Source organism: Mycteria americana, chromosome Z (genome assembly GCF_035582795.1).
Source record: "Mycteria americana isolate JAX WOST 10 ecotype Jacksonville Zoo and Gardens chromosome Z, USCA_MyAme_1.0, whole genome shotgun sequence".
NCBI lineage: Eukaryota > Metazoa > Chordata > Aves > Ciconiiformes > Ciconiidae > Mycteria > Mycteria americana.
In genome coordinates, this window is record NC_134396.1 from 62635347 (window position 1) to 62659098 (window position 23752).

The 23752-nt window shown below is 41.7% G+C and overlaps 1 protein-coding gene across 3 annotated transcripts in view; it reads right to left on the minus strand.

Moving 5' to 3' along the window:
• Positions 1-7485: 7485 nt before the first annotated feature.
• LVRN (laeverin) overlaps positions 7486-23752 on the minus strand; it is a 40250-nt gene continuing 23983 nt past the window's right edge. Inside the window, exons 12-20 of one of the 3 annotated variants that reach the window (XM_075527058.1) lie at positions 23154-23293; positions 21589-21644; positions 18828-18981; positions 17883-17977; positions 17154-17261; positions 13194-13364; positions 10934-11074; positions 9574-9649; positions 7487-8078 (exon numbers count right to left, since the gene is read on the minus strand). In XM_075527058.1, coding sequence (XP_075383173.1) covers positions 7932-8078; positions 9574-9649; positions 10934-11074; positions 13194-13364; positions 17154-17261; positions 17883-17977; positions 18828-18981; positions 21589-21644; positions 23154-23293 — 1088 coding nt within the window. In that variant the 3' untranslated portion in view covers positions 7487-7931. Of the gene's footprint in view, positions 8079-9573; positions 9650-10933; positions 11075-13193; positions 13365-16460; positions 16480-17153; positions 17262-17882; positions 17978-18827; positions 18982-21588; positions 21645-23153; positions 23294-23752 lie in introns of those variants that run through there. The other 2 variants (XM_075527059.1, XM_075527060.1) reach the window with 2 other exon arrangements.

Genomic DNA, 23752 nt, shown 5'->3' on the forward strand with positions numbered 1-23752 from the left:
CCTGCAGTTCTGAAGGGTGTATGTTCAGTTCAGAGCAGCCAGCAAGAAAGGAGGTTCTCCCGAATTTTAAATTGTACTTACCAAAGGAAGGGGCTGGCACAGCGTAGGTTTATGCTACACAATTCCTCTGATAGTGGAAGTATGACAGCAGCCCCGGAGTGACTGAAACAGAAGACAAATAATCAAAATAGTGCTCCCTAGAGAAGGAGGCTGAAGACAGTGCCAGGTAACTGTCTTACAGGACCTCACACTTTCTGTCTCATTAATTATGGTTTTTAAATAGTACTTAGCAAAAAGAGTGAAATAGAGAAATTATATAAACTGGGATGAGAGTTCTCATTTATTGCTTGCATCTGTGGTATGTTCATAGAGCAAATGTATTTCTTAGAGCTTTTTTTCTTAAAGGTAAGTAAACAAAAGACTATTAACTACTGCATTTCATAAAAATGGAGATTTTTTTAGGACATGGATCTAGTAAAGGAATATTTTACCACTTTAGACAAAACATTCTGGATTCTGTTCACCATCTCCAACAGCCAAAAGTCATGAAATAAATGTGCTCCCCAATAGCTAAAGTGACAATGCAACCTCACGGTTCAGTTTGCTGCCTTTCAGGATTGTTTGTTGCACTAGTGGAGACAACTCAGGCGCCTCCTGATACCTCCAGATGCCAATTTTCAGCATGCTGCAATCACTTATGGCTTTCATTACTCTTCCCTAGAACACAGCTAAATCCTAATAAACATCCAAAACTGTCAAGTCTTATAAATTCTTCTGTTGTGCTTACACAAATGGTCCAATGTGTCTTTTTATCTTCATCAGCTGTATCCATCCATTCTCTAAGGTATTTCACAACCCAGTCTGAGGGCAAGTAAATTCATTATTTACGATACTATTTTCTTTCCCTCCAAACACTTTTAAAACTAAAAGCTGATGTAACATTCTAGCAGCAGACCTTAGGTGATTTAAATGCTGCTACACATACCTTCCTTTTGTTCTACAGACTGTTTTCCTTGTTGTGAAAAATAAAGCACAGATCCCTCAAGGGAAAAAAAATTCACAATCTCCAAGGTACTCATACTGTTGCAAGCCACAAACAAAAATCTACAACCTGTTTTATTTTCCTATATTTTTTCCAATGTTCTTCGATTTCTCCATAGTCTACATAATGGAGAAAACAGGAATTATTAACTCTATAAATACAAAATTTATAGTTAAACCATCTTATGCTTAATATCTCCTTTTCTTCAATTTTGCTAATACTTATACACATATATCTGAACTTTTTCTGAATTGTTTGTGCATGAGTTATGATATTTGTTTATCATGGCATACATGATAATGTGCAGCCTGCAATCTACTCGGAATAGTTTTTACTGAGTGGGTGTTAGGCTACAAGTAAGTGAGGATGTACATGTAGATTAAAATCTTAGGTGATGTTCAGAGAGATTGATTCTGGTGGTGAAACTCCTAATGGTTCCTACAGGGACAAGCCTTCCACACCATGAGCATGTGACTGTAAATACGCCTCTGGAGATATGATACAAATGTCCCTACTATTTGTAGGGGCAGAGGGTGGGGAGAAAGAAAAGCAGATAAATGGTTACAGATTAGTTAAATTTCTTTTAAGCTTCCTGGCCATTATCCAATGTCAAGCTGATTGCTTCTTGTACATTTAGTGCACTCTGCCGCACAGTGTGCTCAGTAGCATCCTGCAGCCAGTACAAACAGGGCAGCTGAAGAGAAAAAAATGCAATTTTTTATGTTAAAAATTAATCTGTCCTGCTCTTATCCCATTGGGAAACAGTTCCTTGGGGCTCTATGGCTTCATTGCTAAAACGTTAACACAGAGTGAGTGAGGTCTTAGTGGTGTTCCTCCAATTTTGTAATTCGTTTCCCCCTCTTCCTCCTCCCCCCAACCCCATTTTTTCTAAACTGCCAGGTTTATCAGGTGTTTCTGCCTCTTGTTTTCTTCTTTCTGGATGTTCATATCAGCAACAGTCATTGAGGGGGACAGTGGGGTGGAACTGACAGGGAGAAAGCACATGAAAGGCAGAGGTAATTTTAGTGGCTGGGATGCCAAGGCGAAGAGGCTGTGAAAGGCTTGTATGAGGCACAAGGGGAGAAAAAACCACCTATCTCCAGAGAAGCCTGTAAATCCTGCCTGTCGACCAGCCTGGCACAGGCAAGTCTCGCCTGCACTCCCACCTGCTGACAGACCACCTCATGGCTTATTTAGCGCCGTGTCTTCCACACAGCCGAAGAGCGGCAGCAAAAGCAGCAGCTTCCTCCTGTCCACCGCTTTGTTACCAAGCCCGAAGCCAGAGATGTGGCATTATGTTCTTGACCGGTTTCAGGAGGGCTGCCCCGGCAGCGGGATTTGATCCCACCTCCCCACACCCTCAACGGCTCCGTGTTCCCGCCTGGAGCTGGGCGTCCCACAGGGGAGGTCCCCATCTCCCCCCTTCTCCCCTTCCAGTTATGGGTGGCTGCTCACCCCCCTCCCCCCACACTCGCCTTCCCTGCTGTTCCTGCCTCTCTGTCCCTGCTGTCGCGTATATGTTATAACAACGCTCCCTCTTTAAGCGTTATGTCCCCCTCTGTACCGGCTATGTCCGGGCGCTGGCAGCGCGGGCTGTGGAGAGTTCTGCGGCGGAGGCCGGGGGCAGCCCTGTGCCGGTCACGATGGTTCCAGTCAGCGGCAGGACGAGACTGAGCACCTCAGCCAAGCTGGCGGCACCTCTGGGAAAGCCTACTTAAGAAAGGGCAAAAATGCCAGGCGAGCAGAGGAGTGACGGGAAAAAAACCACGACGTGAGAAATAGCAGTGCGAGCACCAAGGTCAGTGTGGCAGACAGGGGAGAAGGTGCTGCGGGCACCGGGACAGGGACTTCCCCCGCAGCCCCTGGGGAGGACGACAGTGGTACAGATGGATGTTCCCTGACGGAACTGCGGCCTGCGGGAGGAAACCCACGCTGGGGCAGGGAAACAGCATGAGGAGGAAGGAGTGGCAGAGAGGAGCGGTTATGGACTGACCTCAACCCCCATTCCTCCTTCCCGCTGGGCTGTTCGAGGGGAGGAGGTGGAAGAGTTGGGAGTGAAGATGCGCCTAGGAAAGAGGGAGGGTGGGGGGAAGGTGCTGGTTTAATTTTTGGTTTTGTTTCTCACTATCCAAGTATATTTTAATTGGCAGTAAATCAAATTAATTTCCCCAAGTCAAGTCCATTTTGCCCATAACAGTAACTGGTAAGTGGTCTCCTTGTCTTTATCTCAACCCATGAGCGTTTTTACCTCATTTTCTCCCCACGTCCTGTTGAGGAGTGTGAGAGCATCAGGATGGGGATCCCGCAGCTGGCCAAGGTCAGCACCCCATTCCCGCTCAGGTCCTTGCCTCAGAGAACATCCCATCTCAAAGAATGACAGACAACAGCCCCCAAAAGACCAGAGCCCATTGTCCTTCTGTCACAGGGGAGATTTTGACCACTTAAAGATCCACCGCCAAAGGTAGCAGCAACAGTGGTTTTACTGAAGATACTGTACTTAAGATACTGTAAAAGTGAGACTTCACAGATGGCAAGGTTCACTGTATTAGTTACCGTACAGAGGATATGATAATGATTCAAAGTTATCAATACAAAATCTTAGTGCACTATAATACAAGGTTATGCACACTATTGGTCACTTACCAAAGATCTGCAGTTGCTAAGGGGTCTCTCAGCCTCAAGGGGTAACCCTGAGAGGTGTCCCAGCTCAAGGGCAGATCACTGCCATGCAGCCAGCTGCTTAGCAGGGAGATCTCAAAGAAGGCTCACTTAGGCTGTCATATTTATGTAATAAAGTGGTTGGCTCACAGCCAAGTTACATGCAATGGAAAAGGTAAGCATGAGACTCCTTGCACCCACAACTTCCTTTGTTCCTTGACAAATGAGTCTTGGAAGAACCACCTGCTATTATTGTGTTAATCACATGGTCAGTATTTCAGTTTCCAAGCTCATATGCATCAATGCTCACCATGTCACCCTGTTCCTGCGTGAGCTTTCAGAGAACAGGTTGGAACCAGAGAAGTTCTTGGCCTGGTTATGGCCTAGGTCTTTACTGCCTTTGGAGCCTGAACCAAACTACCACTAGTTTGGTCAAGGAGTCGGGTCCATCCATCACACCTGGCTCTGGAGGAGGCCCTGCACCTCTGGGCCAAGGGATGCAGAGATGACAGCTTTTTTTGTCCTCTGTGAGGCACTGCACAACAGGAATGGCGTGAGGCCACATCACTGTTCATTTATGGGACTTTAGCCCCCATCCCCTTTTCCCTACCACATACCCACCCTTCTGGGACTTGCAACAACCCTGAAAGGAGCAGGCTGCTCCACCTGCCTCATCCATGTGTGTCATCAATGCAGGCAGGTGGCATGGGGCTCACACCTTGACCACCCAGGCCCCACAATGAGCTGCTTTCTCCTCACCTGCCTGGGAGGCTCCTCAGGGTGCCAGGGAGGAAAGGGGGTGCAGGCATAGTGGGGCAGCAGGGCAGCTATGCCAGGAGGTGCAGAGGAGCAGTTGGCTGGTGCTCTTGGACCTTGACTTAAACAGCTCTGAAGTCTTTCTTCCTACTGGGAACAGCTTGGCTCGCAGTCATGGAGAAACTGGCAGGGAGAGCACATGGCAGCAGGGGGACAAGCAGCGACAGAGGATTTCTTAGTGCCAGCTCTGGTGTTTGGAGGAAAGCTGGAAGCTGTGTGCTGTGGGGCAGGTGGTGATGGTGGCTGCAACAGAGACTATGGGACTGTATTGATCAGCACTGTCAGGGTTTAGGCAGCAGGGACTGCTGGTGGGCCAGGAACTGGCCTGTGCCCTAACAGCGGCATCCAGCCAGCTCAAAAATGAACAAAAACAGCCCATCACACACCAAAATTGCAGCCAGTCAGGAGAACACATGGTGCCACTGCTCAAACATATTTAAGAAAGAGCAGTAGGGGTGCAGGAGAAAATGAAAGAAACAAACTGGAGGAGACACGGGGAAGATGTTGGGGACACAGCTAAAGATGCACACTTGGGAGAAGGTGCTTGATGCCAGAGGAAGGATGCCTCCAAGGCAACTGAGGCCTGTGGGCAACTTATGCCAGGGCAGGGACACACCTGAGGGGATATCAGCCCTGTTCTAGATGAACAACACAGGATCCAAAAGAATACAACATAATCCTTAAAAATACCTCAGGTCAAGTGTCTTTAGGGAAAGGAAGCAGGGCAAGCAGTGCACTCAAGAGGAGCCTGAACTTCTCCCTCTTCAGCCCATTCTCCTCATTTCCCTTGAATCTTCCCTTGCTCCTGCAGCTTCCTTCGCTTGCTTTCTTATCCTGTCTCCTCTTTGGACCGCTGACCCTCTCACCTCTTTTCATCCTCCCTTCCCAACTATTCTGGCAGGTCCTAATTCTCCCTCACTCCTTCCACTGCACAATCTATTCCCCATCCTTGCCAGCTCCCAAGTCTCCTGCCCTGTCACGCATGCATGCTGTAAAGGCAGAACAAGTTTATCTTTTTGACTTCCGCACTCTCAGGGCAGAGAGCAGGACTTAGGGCAGAAAGCTGGTCTTTCCCATCATATCTACTTTTTTTCCCCTCAGGGCCTACAAAATGCATCCTATCAATGACACCTCCTCTCACTGGAAATCGCCACACACAGAGCACCCCCCACACATCTTCACAATTAAATGTTCATAACACCTACAAAGTCTGTGTAAGTACTGTAAAAGTTCATTTCCTAAAGTTCCATCCATGTCCTCATACCAATTTTCAATGAACTTCCTTTCACCCCACCTCCCGTTGCAATAAAGCAGCTTTCCCATCTTGGCCTGGATTCCTCCCATACCCCTCTCCTTCCCTTGCTGCATCTCCCATTTGCCACTTTCCAAACCTCTGTGCTCAACTTGTACTCCACAGCAGCAAGAACTGCCATTGCACAGCTGTTGATGTTGCATGCCACCAAGTGCAAATGTGTGGACACTGAAAGCAAGAGCAATTCAGATCTGCTCCTATTCGGGCAGCTTGCCTAACGATCACCTTCACCATTTGCCTCTGCCATGAAAACTGTGCTGCTATTCTGCAATACAGAATGTCAGCCAAGAGGCACACATTAGTCAGGAGCCATTATTTGAAAATAACTTATCTAAAATTGTTTTAGTAATTGTTTACATATTGGCATTTCTAATTAAGATTTTTGTTCAGGAGAAAGAAGAAAAAGATAACAAAAAAAAAATAAGGAAGAGTGGTTACTCATGGTTGGAAGGAAATGGTTTGGGCCAACTGGGCTTAGGGGTAAACTGTCATTATGGGAAGTTTAGTCCATAAATCCTGCAACAATGACTTTCTTGAGCTTAGCTTAGCCCATCCAATGAAGCATGCAGAGCCAGTGATTAACTAGTGGGAGTCACAGGAAACACTGAAACAAAACCCTTCTAACTCATCATAGCCTCGATGACTTCCTCTGCTTTCTGAATCAGCTTGATGAAGACTGTCAAGAATGCACACAATTTTCTTTGTCACTGCCCTTAACTCAATCAAACACTAAAGAGGTCAAGCGATTCCAGCACAAACCTAGCTGCACCAGCTGGTAATTCCCATACACTAAAGGGATCCTCAGGTAGTCTCAAAATAGTTATAATTTGTCTTTGCAGCCATGGGGAGCAGAGGAGATTCATTGAAGCCAACATGGCCATGTTTTCCTTAAATATATTTAGAGGGTGCCAGTGAAAAATTCTTTGTATTAACAAGTCTAAGGTTTTTATTCCTTGTCTCCTCATAGTGCAGTACTCTAACTTCTTCAGTTTCCTGCATTCCCACATAACATTGTTTTCTATGTTAACCTGCGCACCAGTACAGTAATGTTGTCATAATACTGTTACCCCACAAATAAATAGATTGCATGGACTGAGGATCCCATACTTCTTCAACCACAAGCTAATATGGTTTGCTAATACTAGTGGACTGAATTCTGTCTGTCACCCCCAAAATGCTGTGTAAACAAGATGATTAACCCTGGGTCTACATCAGTGAGCAGCTCAGTGCAGTAAGAATAGCAACACTTGGTGATGTTCCAGGGGGGTTAGTTTAAGACTAGTTGCACTCTGGTGCCATGGACAAAATGACCATCAGATGGTGGTGTCTATCAGTTGCACACCAGGAGCTCATTATCTCCTAGATAAATTTAGTCGAAAAATAATCCAGTTCACACACTCCAGGACTGTCCTGGGGGTTGAAGGATGCTAAACGGAGACAAATGGGGAGGGTCTCTTCAAAAGCACATTCCTAATCAAACACAGATGTGAATGTAGACACATTAAGTACAGATCTGCTAAGGAAAAATAAAGTTTGAATGACAAGGCATTCATTTATTACAATTAAAATTTGAGGTTTCTTTAGTCCTTTCCTCCCTACAGCTCTGAAGCCATTCTCAAGTTTATGTTTCATGGCACTGTTCAAAATTACTATCCTCTTCGCAATTTACAGACATGGAAGTGGAGAGAGACGGATTAAATGACTTGCCCAAGGTCACAGTGCAAATCTTAAGCAAAACAGAATATAAAACATTTCCAGCTTCCTCATGTGTTTTTGCCACAAACAAGTTTGTGGCATTTCATTCTGATATTCAGGGAAAAAAAAGTATTTAGGACTGTATCTATATGTTACATATTATTAGCAACACATCCCTACTAACAACTCATGCTGTAGGAAATTAATTTAGATCTAATATGAAAATATATCTCTTATTTCTCTTGCTGAATCTTTCTTTTCTTTGTTAATTATTTTAGCCTGACTTTCCAGTTGGGAAGACAACCACAGGACTCATAAAAATGTGCTTTATCTTTAATTACATCTTAAAATGAATACCAAAATGCTAGTGAATCACACTCTAAAATATACTGGAAATTGTTTTCCAAGTCAATCATCTACATTTTTCTGTAACCAGTTGGCAACTTTGGCTAGCAGTTCTCTCCTTTCCATATTTTCAAATTTTGTAAACTCCAGCAGTAGAGTAGTAGCCACTCTTTCATCCTCTTCCAGTGTAGCATTATAAAAAACCTGCAACTGAAGAAATAAACACATGAGCTGAGTTCACGTAACTTCACTTGCAGCAAGCAACTGACTACCTGACAGATGCTTTAGGCAGAATTGCATAGAAAAGGGGGACATGGCAGGGAATAAGGAGGGGATGGGTCAAGCTTACTGATTAACACTAAGGTGGGAAAGCTCCTTGTGCATCAGGAATGTGCCCTTTTGCCATCCCTCTGAAAATCCTTTCAAATGCAGCCAACTTCACTAGTACTGGTGGTACCACACAGTGTCTAGGACTAGTTGGGTAGCAGAATCCTCTTGTGCTGCTTGCTCTACAATCACAGAACAAGAAGTCTTTCCTATCAGTCTAATGAGCAGAAGACAAGAGGGGACTGAAGAATAGCAAAGAAATATATGGGGAGAGTGGCAAATGAATAAGAAGAGAAATGAGATAGATGTCACCATGACAACCAGCAACCTAACATGCCAGCAGCCCAACTTTTGGTATGTTTCCTGTAGACATCATGGTTACAGTGATTTCTACACACATTTTAAAGAGGAAAATGAGACAGCTTTGATAATATTTATTGGGACTCAGTTCCAAACCTGAAGGTTAATTTAAAGGCTGGCACTGGGCTATTGCTTTTGCCATCCTGGGGAGTTAACTCGTCCTTAAAGAACAAAAGGTGAAAAACTTATAGTTCATGAACATTCAAGAGAGATTTCTCTGATTTTTAGGAGCTAACTCTCTGAATTGCTCTCCTCATTAAGCATCCCTTCTCAGTTACTTGCTGTACGCATGCATCTATCAAGAGCAAAAAAGGGAAGCAAATTTTTTCTTGTAATGACAGATACTAGCAGTTCCAGGGCTGGCACAGAGATGTGGATCACATGCAGACAGCACAAAAGCTGAGCTGCTGAGAAAAGAAAATAGTATTTTGGGAAAGAATCTAGGGAGACCTGGACTAGAAGCAAAAGAACAAGAAAAGAGAATGAAACAAGCAGTGATAGTTACTAATTTGTCCCAGGCACTAACGTGGATTATTGTGGGGAATAAAATAAGACAGCCTACAGCCACCTGCCACAGATTTCCACCCTTCAGCAGGTTTCCCAAAACCCGTTCCCTTTTTCCAGATGTACAGCAGCCCAATTAGAAAGTATTGTCATGGGCTCATCTGGGCTGCCACACAATCAAAAGGAAAGAACTGTATCACACATGCAAGCCATCTGTTCAGCACATGGGCAGGCAATCTCTTACACTGCAACCACACAGAGCAGGACAACATCCATCCCTGCACAAAAGCTCACTTTCATGCCATGCTTAACAACCAGCTGCACACACGGACTGCAGAGCTGTGGGTGCATGTTCATTTGTTTATTTTGCAGATGAGGAAGTATCATTTTTCTCAATGTCTCAACACAGCAACACTACACAATACATTCTATGATTTATTTAAAAAACAAGATATTTAAAAACCTGTATTACAAACTGGCAATAAAGTTGACACTGACTGTTTCTCTCATTTACCTCTTGGATCTGTACATCTGTATTGACAAATCTTCCCATGACTTTTAATACATCATGTAATAATTCCTTCCCATACCTGCAAAATTGAGATAAAGCTTCTTCAAACAGCATGTTAGCAAATATACTAAATTTAATCTCATTTGAAAATACTCCCACTATTTAGTTATTATTTACCGTGTTGGAAATACCAACTAAGCTGAAGTTTGCAATTGTGTACTCTTTTTCCCCTTTTAAAGAAATAACATTGAATTTAGACATTTGAGCCGGATGAAGCACACTAATTACCCTTCATTTTCATTTCCCAGTAAGATCTGGTATTTCTACTTCGGTAACATGAATTTGTTGCTTATAAACGGATAATCTTTGTGAGTCCATACAGCCAAACTGAGCTAAACAGGCTAACCGATAATGATTCTAACAACTTAGTGTTTCTGTTGGTATCTTAAGGATGGCGTATAAATTAACGCCAACACTATTTTAGTTTTAAAATAATGGGTCAGTTGCCCAGCAAATTTCTCATCAGTATGGAACCCAGAAAAGCTCTGTAAGGAAACAAGTTGGTGTGACACAAACCTGCTACAACTTGCCTTTTCTAGCGTTAGCAATACAGATACACATTTGAATGCTCCCAGACAGCTCGTCTTGATTATGCTACCACTAATGGCTCCCAATGGACTCCTCTGCCACTAATGGCTCCCGATGGACTCTTCTGCCACCAAAGGCAGCAGGAATGTACTCTGTCACAGCCCTGCTGCTCTTCACCATTGCCAAGGAGAGAGGAAGTCTTTGAACAGACATCAAAATGCTTGCTTTGCTCAAGACAGGTAGCTCAAGCTCACCTGCAGTTTACCTGCATCAGTGCAGGTAGGCTGGAGATGGGTTAAGACTTCAGTCAGGGAATAATACTGTAGTTGGTCCTTGCAGCGCTTGTAAACCTGTATGCTCCAATCCCTCATCTCTCCATACTCTCTTTGGTAAGTATTTGTAAAATGCTATTTGTAAAATACTTACTCCAGCATTTTATACCCATGCTTGTGAAATGCTAGTGGATAAACCCATTTCTAGAGTCAGATTTTCCAGGAAATTTAACACTTGAAAGCACGGAAAGAGTCATGAACAGACTAATTTATAAAGCATTCTGTGTCTCACATGACCTCTTCTTTGACATTAAGCTCTGATCAGAGTTGAATCTTCTGAAAACCCTGTTCTGCCTACTTAAGGAATTGCATCAATCATTACAAAGAAGCCATCTCCACAAGGAAAATCTGCACCTGGATTTTACAGCTCAAACATAAAGATGGAGGAAGAAGCCAAAGAGCCACAGAAATAAAGGGAAGCCAAAGCTGGTTGCTTACCATACCTTTCACTTAAAAGTGGCCAATTTTCCGTAACAAATTCCCAGGCTATACGGTGCCCAATATCCTTAGTCACCACATATAAGATGATGATTGGAGTACAATTGGAAGAAAATAATGTATCGCTGAGTCCATATTGCAAGTATCTGTTAGAAAAGAAGGGAATAATTGTACCTATCACTTACTGTTTAACAGTGATGATCTGGAAATATCATCCAGTTTGGGAAAATTCCTGTCTCAACAAATACCACAATGTGGAAGGTTATACCAAAGTTGGTGTCACTCTGAGATGTGTATTCAGCTTGATTTTTGTCCTTATGTTGGTGAAATCCCCTGTTCTTGCACACTGACTCTCCACTTCTTAGTAAAATGAGGGCGCAGCACATCAGGTAGATACTCTCCACCTCTCAGTAAAATGAGGGCGTAGCACATGAGGTGGATATATGTGCTTGTCTTATCTGTGTTACAGAAAGACAACCACTCCTACCAGACAACCCTGTGAAAGGGCAAACTGCTTCTCAGTTTCTGGAGACTCACTTTGCTGTGACACAGAGCCTAGAGAGTGAGCCAGCAGCAAGACACTCTGTTATGCAAATAGGACCTGTTTATAGGCTTCTCTATAACAAGATCAAATAACAAGGGGTCTTGGATGCTTTCATGGGGGTTAAGGCATGATTTCAGTATTTAAAGAACTACCTGCCAATGATATTCATCTTGAAAAAGTAAGTAACTATTCTCTTTGTTGCCTCAATGTATCTATCACTTTGCGTGCTCCTACTTTCAAGGAGCCCTGTTAAAGTTATCTTCTCGTAGGGTCTTGCAGGCAGCTGCTTTATGGGTAGAGTAGATGAGCTGGCTTTCTCCCATTTGCATGCCATCACTATGCTTAACAGAATGGACAAAATATACTGAGGGCCAGGAAAAGCCCAGCTTAACGTTCCTCACCCCAAAAGACTTTCAGGGTGGCATTCAGAAAAACAGATTGCCTGATCAATGACTAAGGCACAGGGGGGAAGGAGGTCATCGCAACTCCCTGAGCTTGTTAGGGACCAGTGCTAGCCTGTGCCAGTGACAAAGTCAATAAAGGACAATAGGTTAGGTGGAAAATCAGCATAGCTGATTGGACAGCTCTCCACATCTCTTGCCTTCTTCTCAGGCATATTTGTTCTGTCTTCTCAAATGACCACCATCACAAGAGCAGGTGAGACCCGTTGAGTTTAGACCCATTGAGTTTATGCCTGTTCTTGGATGATCATTCTTTAGGCCATCACCAGCAAATTTTTGTCCTTTGATGAATCCTTTAGTTAATGTGGACATGACAGATTAGAGAATTCAGCTTCAACATCTTTTTACTGATAAAGTGAAAAGATTTTATACAGATGCCAGTGAAAGATAATAAATACAGTATTCCAAACTGTGTTCAGGAAGTGTTTGAACAACACTCTTAGATATATGGCTTAACTTTTACATTGCCCCACATGAAGTCCGGAGTTAGACTCAATGATCTTTGTGGATCCCTTCCAACTCAGGATATTCTACAATTCTATGATTCTATGAAGCTTGAAATTTAAAAAAATTACTTTTCAGTGTGAGTCTGCACTGAACAGCTTGCTAGTAAGTCTGTTTTCATTTTTGCCCTTAACCTGGCTGATTTGGCTTCCACACAGAGGCTAAATAGACTATGACACTTTAGTTTGGAAACAAAATAAGCAGGGGAGAAGGAGTACGGGAAAATTATATAAAATCATAAATGGTAGGGAAAAATGTCAAAGCAAATTATGATAATTACTGTTTCTTACAGTGCAGAGATTAAGGGCAGCCAATGGGTTCCAAGTTAAAACACAACACAAAATAGGTTTAAAACAAATCAAAAGGAAAGATGTTTTCATACAACATGCAATTATATTATGGCATGTGTTTCCATAATCTGCTATGAAGCCTGAAGGTATAATTTTAATTTAAAAAGGTCACTAGATATACTGACAGAAGACAGGCCGTGTTAGACATGACACACTAGTTACCATCTCGGAAAATCCCTTTCTCAGTGATTACCAGCATCTGGGATGTTATACCAGCATAATGATCATTTTTGTTTGCCCTATTTATCATACTTTCTCCGTAAGAAAACTCTTTAAGATTCTTCCAGTGGTCTACAAGACACACGCTTCTGGGGCAGGTAAACCTCCATCAGGTTTGCACAGTACAGTATTTGCATTCTTATGATTTACTTCTATATACACAAAGATACACTTTGATCAAGGTCACCTGTAAAGTAACCATGACTCTTTGGCACAGCTCATGGCAGAGAGCAGGATGTCTTTATCTTCCTTTGTGGAGTCGGTATTGTTATACATTTTCCACGCAAAATTCCATTCTTTATCACTTCCCACTGCAACACCATAGCAGCAGACCGTTCTTCTAATTAAAAAGGGAATTCTGCAAAGCAAAATATGATTAAAAGGTACTGTATTGTTGTAAAGTTAAAACCAAATAACTGAAAACATGTTTATTTACAGTTAAAAGTTGCACAAGAAAGGAAATATGAAATAGCAATCTAAATAAAGCTAGGAAATTTGATTGCTTTATTCATAATTAAACATTTAAAAAGCATGCAGTTTAAAGGCAACCAAAAATGTTTTTTAGAACAGTTGGACCAAGCTATTTTGTATACATACAGTATCAGTGCCACTCTTTCACATCACAGCCTAGGACATGGATCACACCATTAAAGAGCATATGGCTGCATATAAACATCATCCAAGACAAGCCTTTTCAAAGTTTCTTCAGTGAATGCATCCAGTAGGAAGAGCCATGTGCAGCACAAATCGAAACAGAAGGGACATTTCTCCATGCAACAGGCAGCCTCCTATTACTCCCACCCTAGGGCAGAGTCCTCAACATGGCCATGAATTTTGTAACAGAAACTAAATGCAAACACTAACAGTGTAATACTCCAAATGCAAAGGCTGAACAAAAAATTTCTCCTGTGGCAATGATGTGCCCCTGACATTAAGACACCGTCAACACTTTCCAGTGACAGCAATGTATTCTACTATGCAGGCTATCTGAAAACACTTTAAATTAATGGTATTTTGGACTAATTCTCTGTAGGAGAATGGATCCCATTGCTACAAAGGAAATGTTTAACTTCCCAATGGCATACTGTTAATCTGCTTAGTGTTACATAAGCATTACACAGACCAAGGCTGTAAGTAGAGGTGTAAAAACTATCTTCCGTTAGATCAGAAGATAGACTTGGAAAAACAGACAAGTTTCAGGTCACAAAAGCCATTCTTCAGGCCCAAAACTGGAAGCAGCAAATTCAAATTTAAATATAATTTGAGAAAAATTCCTCTGAGTTTCAGTAGACCACCCCAGAGAAAATGGGGATGATACCAGCAGAAAGAGAGACAATATTAGTCAGAAGGAAGGCTATATGACAGCAATCTTCAAAGCAAAAGGTAGAGACAACTCTGGAAACTAAGAAGGACTAGTGAGAATGAAGGAGAGAGCTGGGTGTTTTGCATGACAGACATCACTTGTTAAGAAGTGAAAATGCAAGATGCAGGGATTTTGATAGCCCTGTTGTGGGTGGAGGATTTCACTGGTATAACAACAGAAAGTGTGGGCATGTTTTATACTTACTGCAAAAAATAGTTTGGATTCATTTACCTGGATATGTGCTGGAACATATGGGATTTGCCACCGAGAATGATGCTTACTGAGATTGAGTGGTTATGTCAAGGTAAAGAATAGTCCTGCAAGGAATCCTTTTATGACAGATCTTATTTGAGTTACAGGGTCTAGTAGTTTGCTTAATAATCATTCCATAACGCTTCAGAAAGCAGCCACGGTAGGGTGATAACAGGGTAAAGCTGCTTTGGCTGAAATACAGCTATTTATTTTGCTACTGCAGCTGTTCTGATAGTTTCAAGAAAATGTTGGTTACTGAGTGCAAAGTTGTTGTGGGTGAAGAGTAAATAGACAAGCTCTGTGTATCATTTTGCTTGCAGCTCTGATGTTCAGTATTCAAGGCAGGCTGTACAGGCAGCCTACTATGGGACAGTGGTCTACTGGCTGGTGACATCTATGGTGTCCCTGAAGTGGTTTATGTTGTGTAGTTCACAGAGGAAGTCCACTGTGGTCCAGAGGGACTTTGGAGCTTCAGGTTATATTAGATGAAGCATGGGGCTTATTAATCTTGATTTTTTTTCTGGGAGTGGTTGTGTGGTTTGATATTACTGGCCTGCCAGGATTCTCTTGTTTCTGTATCTTGGGGAAGATGCAAAAAGCTGCTGGGAAGAAGGGTGGATTATTTTACATCATTTTCCTGGAGCCACTGCAGAAGTGACATAGTGATTTCTTAACTTTTCAGGGCAACAGCAGTATATGGTTACCTTTAGTAAATAACTACAACGTACAGCAACATTGTCCCTCCCTCTAGACTCATTTCCTTCTTTCAAAAGAAGACAAGCCAGTGACAGCACCACAGAGAATACATTAATTTAGCTAGCTCCACTTCACTTCTATAAGCAAAAAAGAGTAAAACTGAGAAACGGGCTGGGAGTCATGGCTCTTGTTTTGTTATCTCCACGGAACAGATAAAAAGGCACTGTATCAGAGCCAGTTAAGTTCTGCCAGGAACTGTTTGGAAATGTTCAGCTGAAAGTTGATCACCTTATCTGAAAGGGAAAAGCTTTACTCCTTCCACAGATGTGCGAATCCTACTGGGTTCCACCTGTGGCAGAACAGCTATAGTGTGCTGTTATGAATTTTGCTCTCAGAATGGAGAACATAAGAGCATCTAAAGCAATCTGTCTGTGAAATATGAGTCAAAAGTTTATTGTGCCCTTTTCCTTTTCTCTCCAGCATATGAAAAGCCTCCTCCTTAACTGAACAGGAACTGTGATCTGTCCTTGGAAACCTAAGAAGTGTCCTATCTCCTATGGTTTTTTTTCCTTGAAACATGATCATTTTTTTCACTGAATAAAATTCACAGTTGCATTTTTTTCTACACTTACAGCCATGTGAAGTGTGAGGCTGTAAAGTCCCTTTGAACTTATCTCAGTGCCAGGAAGGACAGCAAAATTAATCTCCAGCTAATTCAAAACCAGATCAGCTAATCTATTACACAGACTTTTCAGCTCTTCAACTCAGATAAGGTATGTAGTATTCCCCCAAGAAAAAAAATATTTCAAATATTTTTAATAGAAGATAGATGAATATTTTGAAAACAGCCTGAGAATTCAGCATAGCATTGTTGATTTTAGTGTGGGATAGTAAGAATATTCTCTCTGAAACATAACAGAATGTGTTATTTAGGCTATTTGAACTTTTCAGTTTAACTGCAAAGCACAATTTGTTTTTTGTGAGGATGATCACTACAAAGCTATTTAAAAATCCACAAACATAAAAGTACAAGTTCAGTTTACTTAGCCAAGTACATATATCAACAGAGACACAAGTAACAACAAAATATTTATTACAACTACAACAAATAAAAATAATAATAAACTTTAAATATTCACTCACCGGTGCCAATACTATTTGTCTATTGCATAGAAAAACATCAAAAGAAAGAGGGAGGAAAAGAGAATAAGAATTTCAATACATCATAAATTTTCTTTAACAATGCAATACTTGAATACAGAAAGTCTGATCCTAGCAGAGCCTCGACTCCATCCTCACAGACCAGAAACCTGACCACTAGGCTCCAATATCAGCATAAGAACTGACAGCTGTTCCCAGCACCTCTTTATGTGAATACAGAACATTCAAGGCAATTTGATGGGCTTACCATGGGCAGATGCCTGTATCATACAAACATCATTTCACTCAGTATTGCTAAGAGAAACTTACAAACTGAGTTGGTACACATGATAACCCTAAGGCTGTAGTGCAGCAAAGGGACTGGACAATATGGGATATTAGCCCTAATCTGAGGTTCACCTGTTATGTGGCTAAACAGATTTTGATCTTCGTGGCAAAAATCTGCATCCTCCAGCCTGCAAAGTCTATGTAAAAAGCAATAATTATGCAATCATCATAAAGTTGGGATTTGGGGAAGAGGAGGGAGTTGAGGGGGCACGGTTAGGCTTAAATTCTGTCAAGAAAGAAGAGCAGTGTACAGGGGCATTTCTCATTCTGCCTCCCCCATGTAAGAGCCCTTTAACCTTCCACCTCACTTACACATGCACACCTCTAAGAGCACATTATCATTCTTACTTGTACTCAGGGTTGTCCATCCACTTAGCATACAGTTCAGAGGACAGGTTCAAACAGTCTTGGAGGCCCAGCCAGCACGCTGTTGCAAAAAGTTTTTCCAAATACACTCTTGAAGGGAAGCCAAAATAGCAAGAATAAAATATATATATTCCACATTTGGAGTACTTGAGCTGTGCTTGACCAGCACAGTTTCAGCATATGATGCCATTAACCCAGGAGAATCTCTACTAGAAACAGTTGAGGTTTAATAAAAATAAAAAATTAAACTACCAATAATGGGTTCCTGACATTAATATTGAGGGACATTAGTGAGGCTACCAACGTACTATAATTTTTCTTAGTTTTTTGTTTGTTTTATGTCGCTCATGGTAGTTTAAGAGACTAGCTGCATCTAGTCCAAATCATTCTGACATTCAAGGCTGTGGCTTCAGTAGCCTTGCAAAATGAAATATTTTAAAGTTCTAGTGATTGATCCATAAGTCACATCTGAAGTTCATTGCTGTCAGTTTTTCCCCAACTAGCAGCAGCCTGTTGAGCCTGTTCTCCCATAAACAAAATCTACCACTCAGATGATTAAACTATCACTTTTATGCTCACTAAATAGACTGAAAATATCCCAAACTATGCTGATACTGCAGTTTCATTGGAGGTGTCATCATAAATAACACACACTTACAGGACAGTAAAAATAACAATTCGGTTACATTCAAATTAAAGCAGAATACTTACTGAGCAAAATAGTCGTCTTCCAAAGCATCAACATTTTGACAAATAAAACCTGCATAATAATGGTATATTGGCAACATTCTCTTTAAAAGGTATTTCTTTTAAAAGAAGGGAAGGAAAAGTTACTTTAATTTAGATGCAAGTTTTTATTTTACTGTATTTTTCTTTACTTACTTAGATTTATCCTAAAAATTTACCACTATTAATTTCCTGACAATGCAGCACATTAAAATAAAGTATATAAATTGGGTCTAAAATTCAATACACCTGTACATCCATTCAAACTGGGAAGTTACCTTTTCATATCACTGGGATCTTTGAACTCATTATGAAAGAAAACAAATACTCATTCTGAGACAAAAGGACAGAAAAATAAGTTCTTCTCACATATTTTAAACATGCCTTTATTTTAGAACTTAAGAGAACTACTATTGTGGGACTGCACTTTAAACTAAGGTGAAATCTTTTTCAAATAGAAGTCAAGGAAATATTATCTCAGGTAGCTCAAATATGGGAGAGAATCATCTTATTTAGTATCCAAACCCAATTCCTTCTTTCTCTTCATGAAGATGAACTGGAAGGCGGTACAAACCAGAGAGCACATACATTCTATATCCCCTTTATACATAGCAGTGTTACTCTCATTTCTTATTACTGACTATTTAGTACTGACTGATAGCTGCATTTTCCAGATCCTCAGTTTTACAAAAACCTAGGATCAAGCTTAATATAAAGAATGTGAATAGATTTCTGCTTTACAGTAAGAATTCCTCATGATTCAATGTCATTTATCTACAAATAAGTACCTCTCCTATTTAAAAAAAAGTTGACAAAATCGTGCAAAGGGAATGATAAGAACTATGACGCATCGTAGTCATCATTACATTCACTTTAGTCTGATTTATTTAAATGGTCTAGATCTTTGCTAACTAACAAAAAAGGTGATACCTTTAAAAGTGGATATACTTCATAGTTCTTCAGAGTACTTTCCAAATTCTCGGGTACAAGGTTTAACAATACCACATTCCATATGAAAAGTTCATCTTCTCTGGCAAGGTACTTTGTTAGTTCTAGCGCTGTTTCAATCTGAATGTATCCAAACCTATTTGAAGATACAAAACCTCATACTTGAGCATACATATTCACATTAATTACCTACCACAAATTTCTGATTATTCATTAAACTGACAATAAAACATCAGGATACTGCATGGAGACTGACCTAGAAAAGACGTTGGAAAGATAAATATAAAACACTGGTGCCTTTAAGATGTGAACTCTCAAAGCATTTATTTCAGAGCACAGTGCCACTATGAAAGCAGTAAGACAGTCATGGCAGTAAGCATGGCAGTATGCAGACTGTATTTTGTTTGTGTATGCAGGATACAGTATAGGCACATTTACATCATGCATCAGTCTCACTAGAACAAAATGAAGGAAAGGAGCACTGTTTTGAGTTATAATACATTTGTATTTTTATTGCTAAACAACATATTTTCATTACAGTTTCTTTTGTGGAATATACATTATTGTAAAAATCAAACAATTTAATTCACATGCACGCTATTCCTGGAATTAACAACTTCAGCATGGCATTTCTGTGCCTCAGTGTGGAATTAGCAAGGAATTCGTCCTTTCCCAATAAAATTCCCATTCAAGCCCCTCTCCTCCAGAACAGAAACATTTCTAGTGTACTTACATAGGAGCACAGTTCTATACTTCACAGTTACATTCCTTATTACATACTAGCTCTCTTATGAGAAAGGACATTTGTATGAGAGGAGGAATGGGAATTTTTACTTCCTCCTCTCAGAGCTACTTTCACAGGCTCTGGCAGGGGCAGTATGCTTTGGACACCTCCTCCCTGAGCTCCCACATCATAGGTGTCTGATGCTTTTGGGATCTCTGGTATGTTTGGGGCACAGGCATATTTATTGCTTCTTCAGCTCCCTTCAGTACTGCTGACCTCTCTAGCACCTCAGACACGAACAACTGAGTCATCCATCAGCAAGGGAAATGAAAGAGGTATTCAGAGTGATTCAGGACAGCATAGCTGAGATAGCCCAAAATAAATGAAGGAAAATTCAGAATGTTCACTCAGAATCTTTTTTCTGTTACAACAAATATAGGTTAGCCCCTAAAAAACTCATGACAGTGCCATTATTTAAAATATTTCCTAAGAGTTGGAACAAAAGTTAAAAGAAATTTTGAAAGAAATCACTCAGCACTGACAGAAGAATCGATTAAATCTGTAACTCCCCCACCATTTTGTCAAAACAGCTGTTGTTCTTATGAGGCACATATGGGTAGGAATGAACGAAGCAGAATTAGCAATGTTCAATGCAATCATGTAGGTTAATCATTTTCTATGACATATAGCTTCCTCCTAGAAGCTATGCTAAAGCATGTGGAGGACAGGGAGGTGATTTGACACAGCCAACATGCTTTTACCAAGGGCAAGTCCTGCCTGACCAACCTGGTGGCTTTCTATGAGGGAGTTACCACATCAGTGGACAAGGGAAAAGCAATGGATGTCATCTATCTGGACTTCTGTAAAGCCTTTGACACGGTCCCCCACAACATCCTTCTCTCTAAATTGGAGAGGTACGGATTTGATGGGTGGACTGTTCAGTGGATAAGGAATTGGCTGGATGGTCACATCCAGAGGGTAGCGATCAATGGCTCAATGTCCAGATAGAGATCAGTGACAAGTGGTGTCCCTCAGGGTTCTGCACTGGGACCAGTGCTGTTCAATATTTTCATCAATGACATTGACAGCGAGATGGAGTGCACCCTCAGCAAGTTTGCAGATGACACCAAGCTGAGTGGTGCAGTTGACACGCCAGAAGGACGGGATGTCATCCAGAGGGACCTGGACAACCTGGAGAAATGGGCCTGTGTGAACCTCATGAGGTTCAACAAGGCCAAGTGCAGGGTCCTACACCTGGGTTGGGGCAATCCTCTGTTTCCATACAGGCTGGGGGATGAAGGGATTGAGAGCAGCCCTGCTGGAAGGACCTGGGGGTACTGGTGGATGAAAAGCTGGACATGAGCCAGCAATGTGCGCTCACAGCCCAGAAGGCCAACTGTATCCTGGGCTGCATCCAAAGAAGCGTGGCCAGCAGGTCGAGGGAGGTGATTCTGCCCCTCTACCCTGCTCTGGTGAGACCCCACCTGGAGTACTGCGTCCAGCTCTGGAGTCCTCAGCACAAGAAGGACATGGAGCTGTTGGAGCAGGTCCAGAGGAGGGCCACAAAAATGATCCGAGGGCTGGAGCACCTCTCCTATGAGGAAAGGCTGAAAGAGTTGGGGTTGTTCAGCCTGGAGAAGAGAAGGCTGTGGTCAGACCTTATAGCAGCCTTCCAGTACTTAAAGGGGGCCTATAGGAAAGATGGGGACAGACTTTTTCGCAAGGCCTGTTGTGACAGGACAAGGAGCAACGGGTTTTAAACTAAGGGAGGGCAGATTTAGACTGGATTTAAGAAAGAAATTTTTTGCAATGAGGGTGGTGAGGCACTGGAACACGTTTCCCAGAGAGGTAGTGGAGGGCCCATCCCTGGAAACATTCAGGGTCAGGTTGCAATGGGGCTCTGAGCAACCTGATCTAGTTAAAGCTGCCCCTGCTTTTGCAGGGGGGTTGGCCTGTAAAGGTCCCTTCCAATCTAAAGCATTCTACGATTCTATGATTCTATATTCGAAACATACTTACTGTGTCAATGCAAAAACATCATCTATCAGCTGGAACCTGCTGACAGCGGGAATAGCCTGCAGAAAGCATTCATGTAGTGTTAATAGATCTAAACATGTCATTAAGAGTTTAAAAAAGCTTTACTATGTTTCAGAAGGGTAAGTCCCTACACTTCTTCTAAGCCAAAATCTTCTACAAAACATCATAAAGTGGATCCTGCTGAAATTAAGCTGAAATTATGTATGTGCTTTTAGGGATGTTTATATATAAAAATATATAAATATACAGCTACATAATATATTTTTATATATAAATATACAGCTACAGTACATTAAGCACGGAATTTCAAGACCCCTCTTACTTGCATACTGTAATGAAAATTAAAATATGGAAATGATGCATTTCCTAAAAATATCCTACTTACATCATTTTGGTACATTTTTGCCTTTTGAGGCTTCAGTTCAGAATACATACTCAGATTAGTCCCAAGCAGAGTGTCTGGCATTATCACAAATTAAATGACCAAGGCAGAGCCACGGGTGAACCTCTGCCTGCAGCCTGTGCTCTCACAAGGACTGCTGGTCCCTCCTTGTCTCCTCCCTGCTTCCATGCCCCTTCGGCTTGGCTGCTGCTCCAGTGAACCCTCCCACTGACCAGTGCCAAAAAACAGCCCCAAGTCAGCACGCTCCTGATTTCCTGCTGACTTAGATTTGCTGTGAAAGAAAAAAGGCTAAAAGAAAGGAAGCCAGTGTGCCACAGAAAGGTTTAACCACACCGCAGGCTCTGATCAGCCTTGTGTCCAGACCTTCTGGAGAAGTCATCTGACTGCACTGATTACTATTATGCTGAATGCTTAAACTTTCTCGCCTTTGTTACCCAAACCAATAAGTTGACATTACTACTGGAGCCCCTGGCTCACTCTAGGGTTAGGCAACATTAAATACTACGCAACCCCACGTATCACTGTTCTGTACTGCTTTCACCTTCAGCCCAAGCTGTGGGAAGTCAGAGGTGGGATGAAATCTACTCTGAGTTATAGTGTCTATAGAGGACTGAAAGAGCCCAAGTAGAACTGATTGGAACTCCTCTTCTAAGAAAAATCTCCACCAAAAAGAAAAACAAAACCAACCAAAAAACCCAAGTCAGATGATTTTTTTTGACATTTCACTGGCAGAAATATTGTGCTTTGAGGAAATGTGGAAGTAAAAAGCTTTCTCCCAGCTCTCCTTTTCCATGGTTACCTAACAGCAGATAAAGCTCAGTCACACATCCATACTGATAACTCTTTGAACCAAATTTAAGAGATTGGAAGAACCACAAGCTGCTAAGACAACTTTGAGGAAAGAATGCCATCTCATGTAAAGTTCTTTTTCATGCTTATGTGAAACTATTTGGGCCTGTTCCTCTTCCACTATGGAAGGCTGCCAGTGACTTCACTGGTGCAATGGTGGATCATTTCTTCTTACATGACACGTGAGTTTCTCATTATTCCAGGTTTTCATCAATGTGATTACTGGTAAGACCTGCAAGAAGAAATATGTGGAAAGAATCTGTTTACAAGCTTGAGAAAACAAATATGACCTTACCTTTGGATCATTTTCAAGCAAGCGTGCTAATCTTTTTAAGTTTAATTGATCATAGTTCACCCTGTAGTATCCACTTAAATTTACATTTAGCAGGATCCAGTCATATTCCGACTCCGATACTTTCATTTCAGGAAACACTTCTGCAAAGTGACATTAAAATGTATCATTTTATTTTCTGTGCACTGCTAAATTCTCTTGCATTTATAAACACTGGACTTGGTGTTCCTCTGAGATCTGAGACACAAGTTTGAGGTTGGACTCAAAGAGAATCCCCCAAAAGCTCGGTGCATTTGTGATCTCTGCTCTGCAGAGCAGAATAATTTCAACAAGCAACTGACCCTTCAGGTACTGAGCACCTTGAGATGGCAAAGGGGAGGCTGAAGACCCACTGTGCTCCTACTCTTTAGCTCATAGGCAGCTGGAGAGTTCAGAAAGGTTACCCAGAATAAACAGTCTGGATGAGGAGCAATACCCTCACATGCCTGCTGCAGGGCATGTACCCCCAGCATGCTGCTCCCAGTGCTGCTCCAAAACACAGCTCTCACTACTTTAGGGAAGAACTGACCACCTACCAGTATTCACATAAACACAGATCAAGG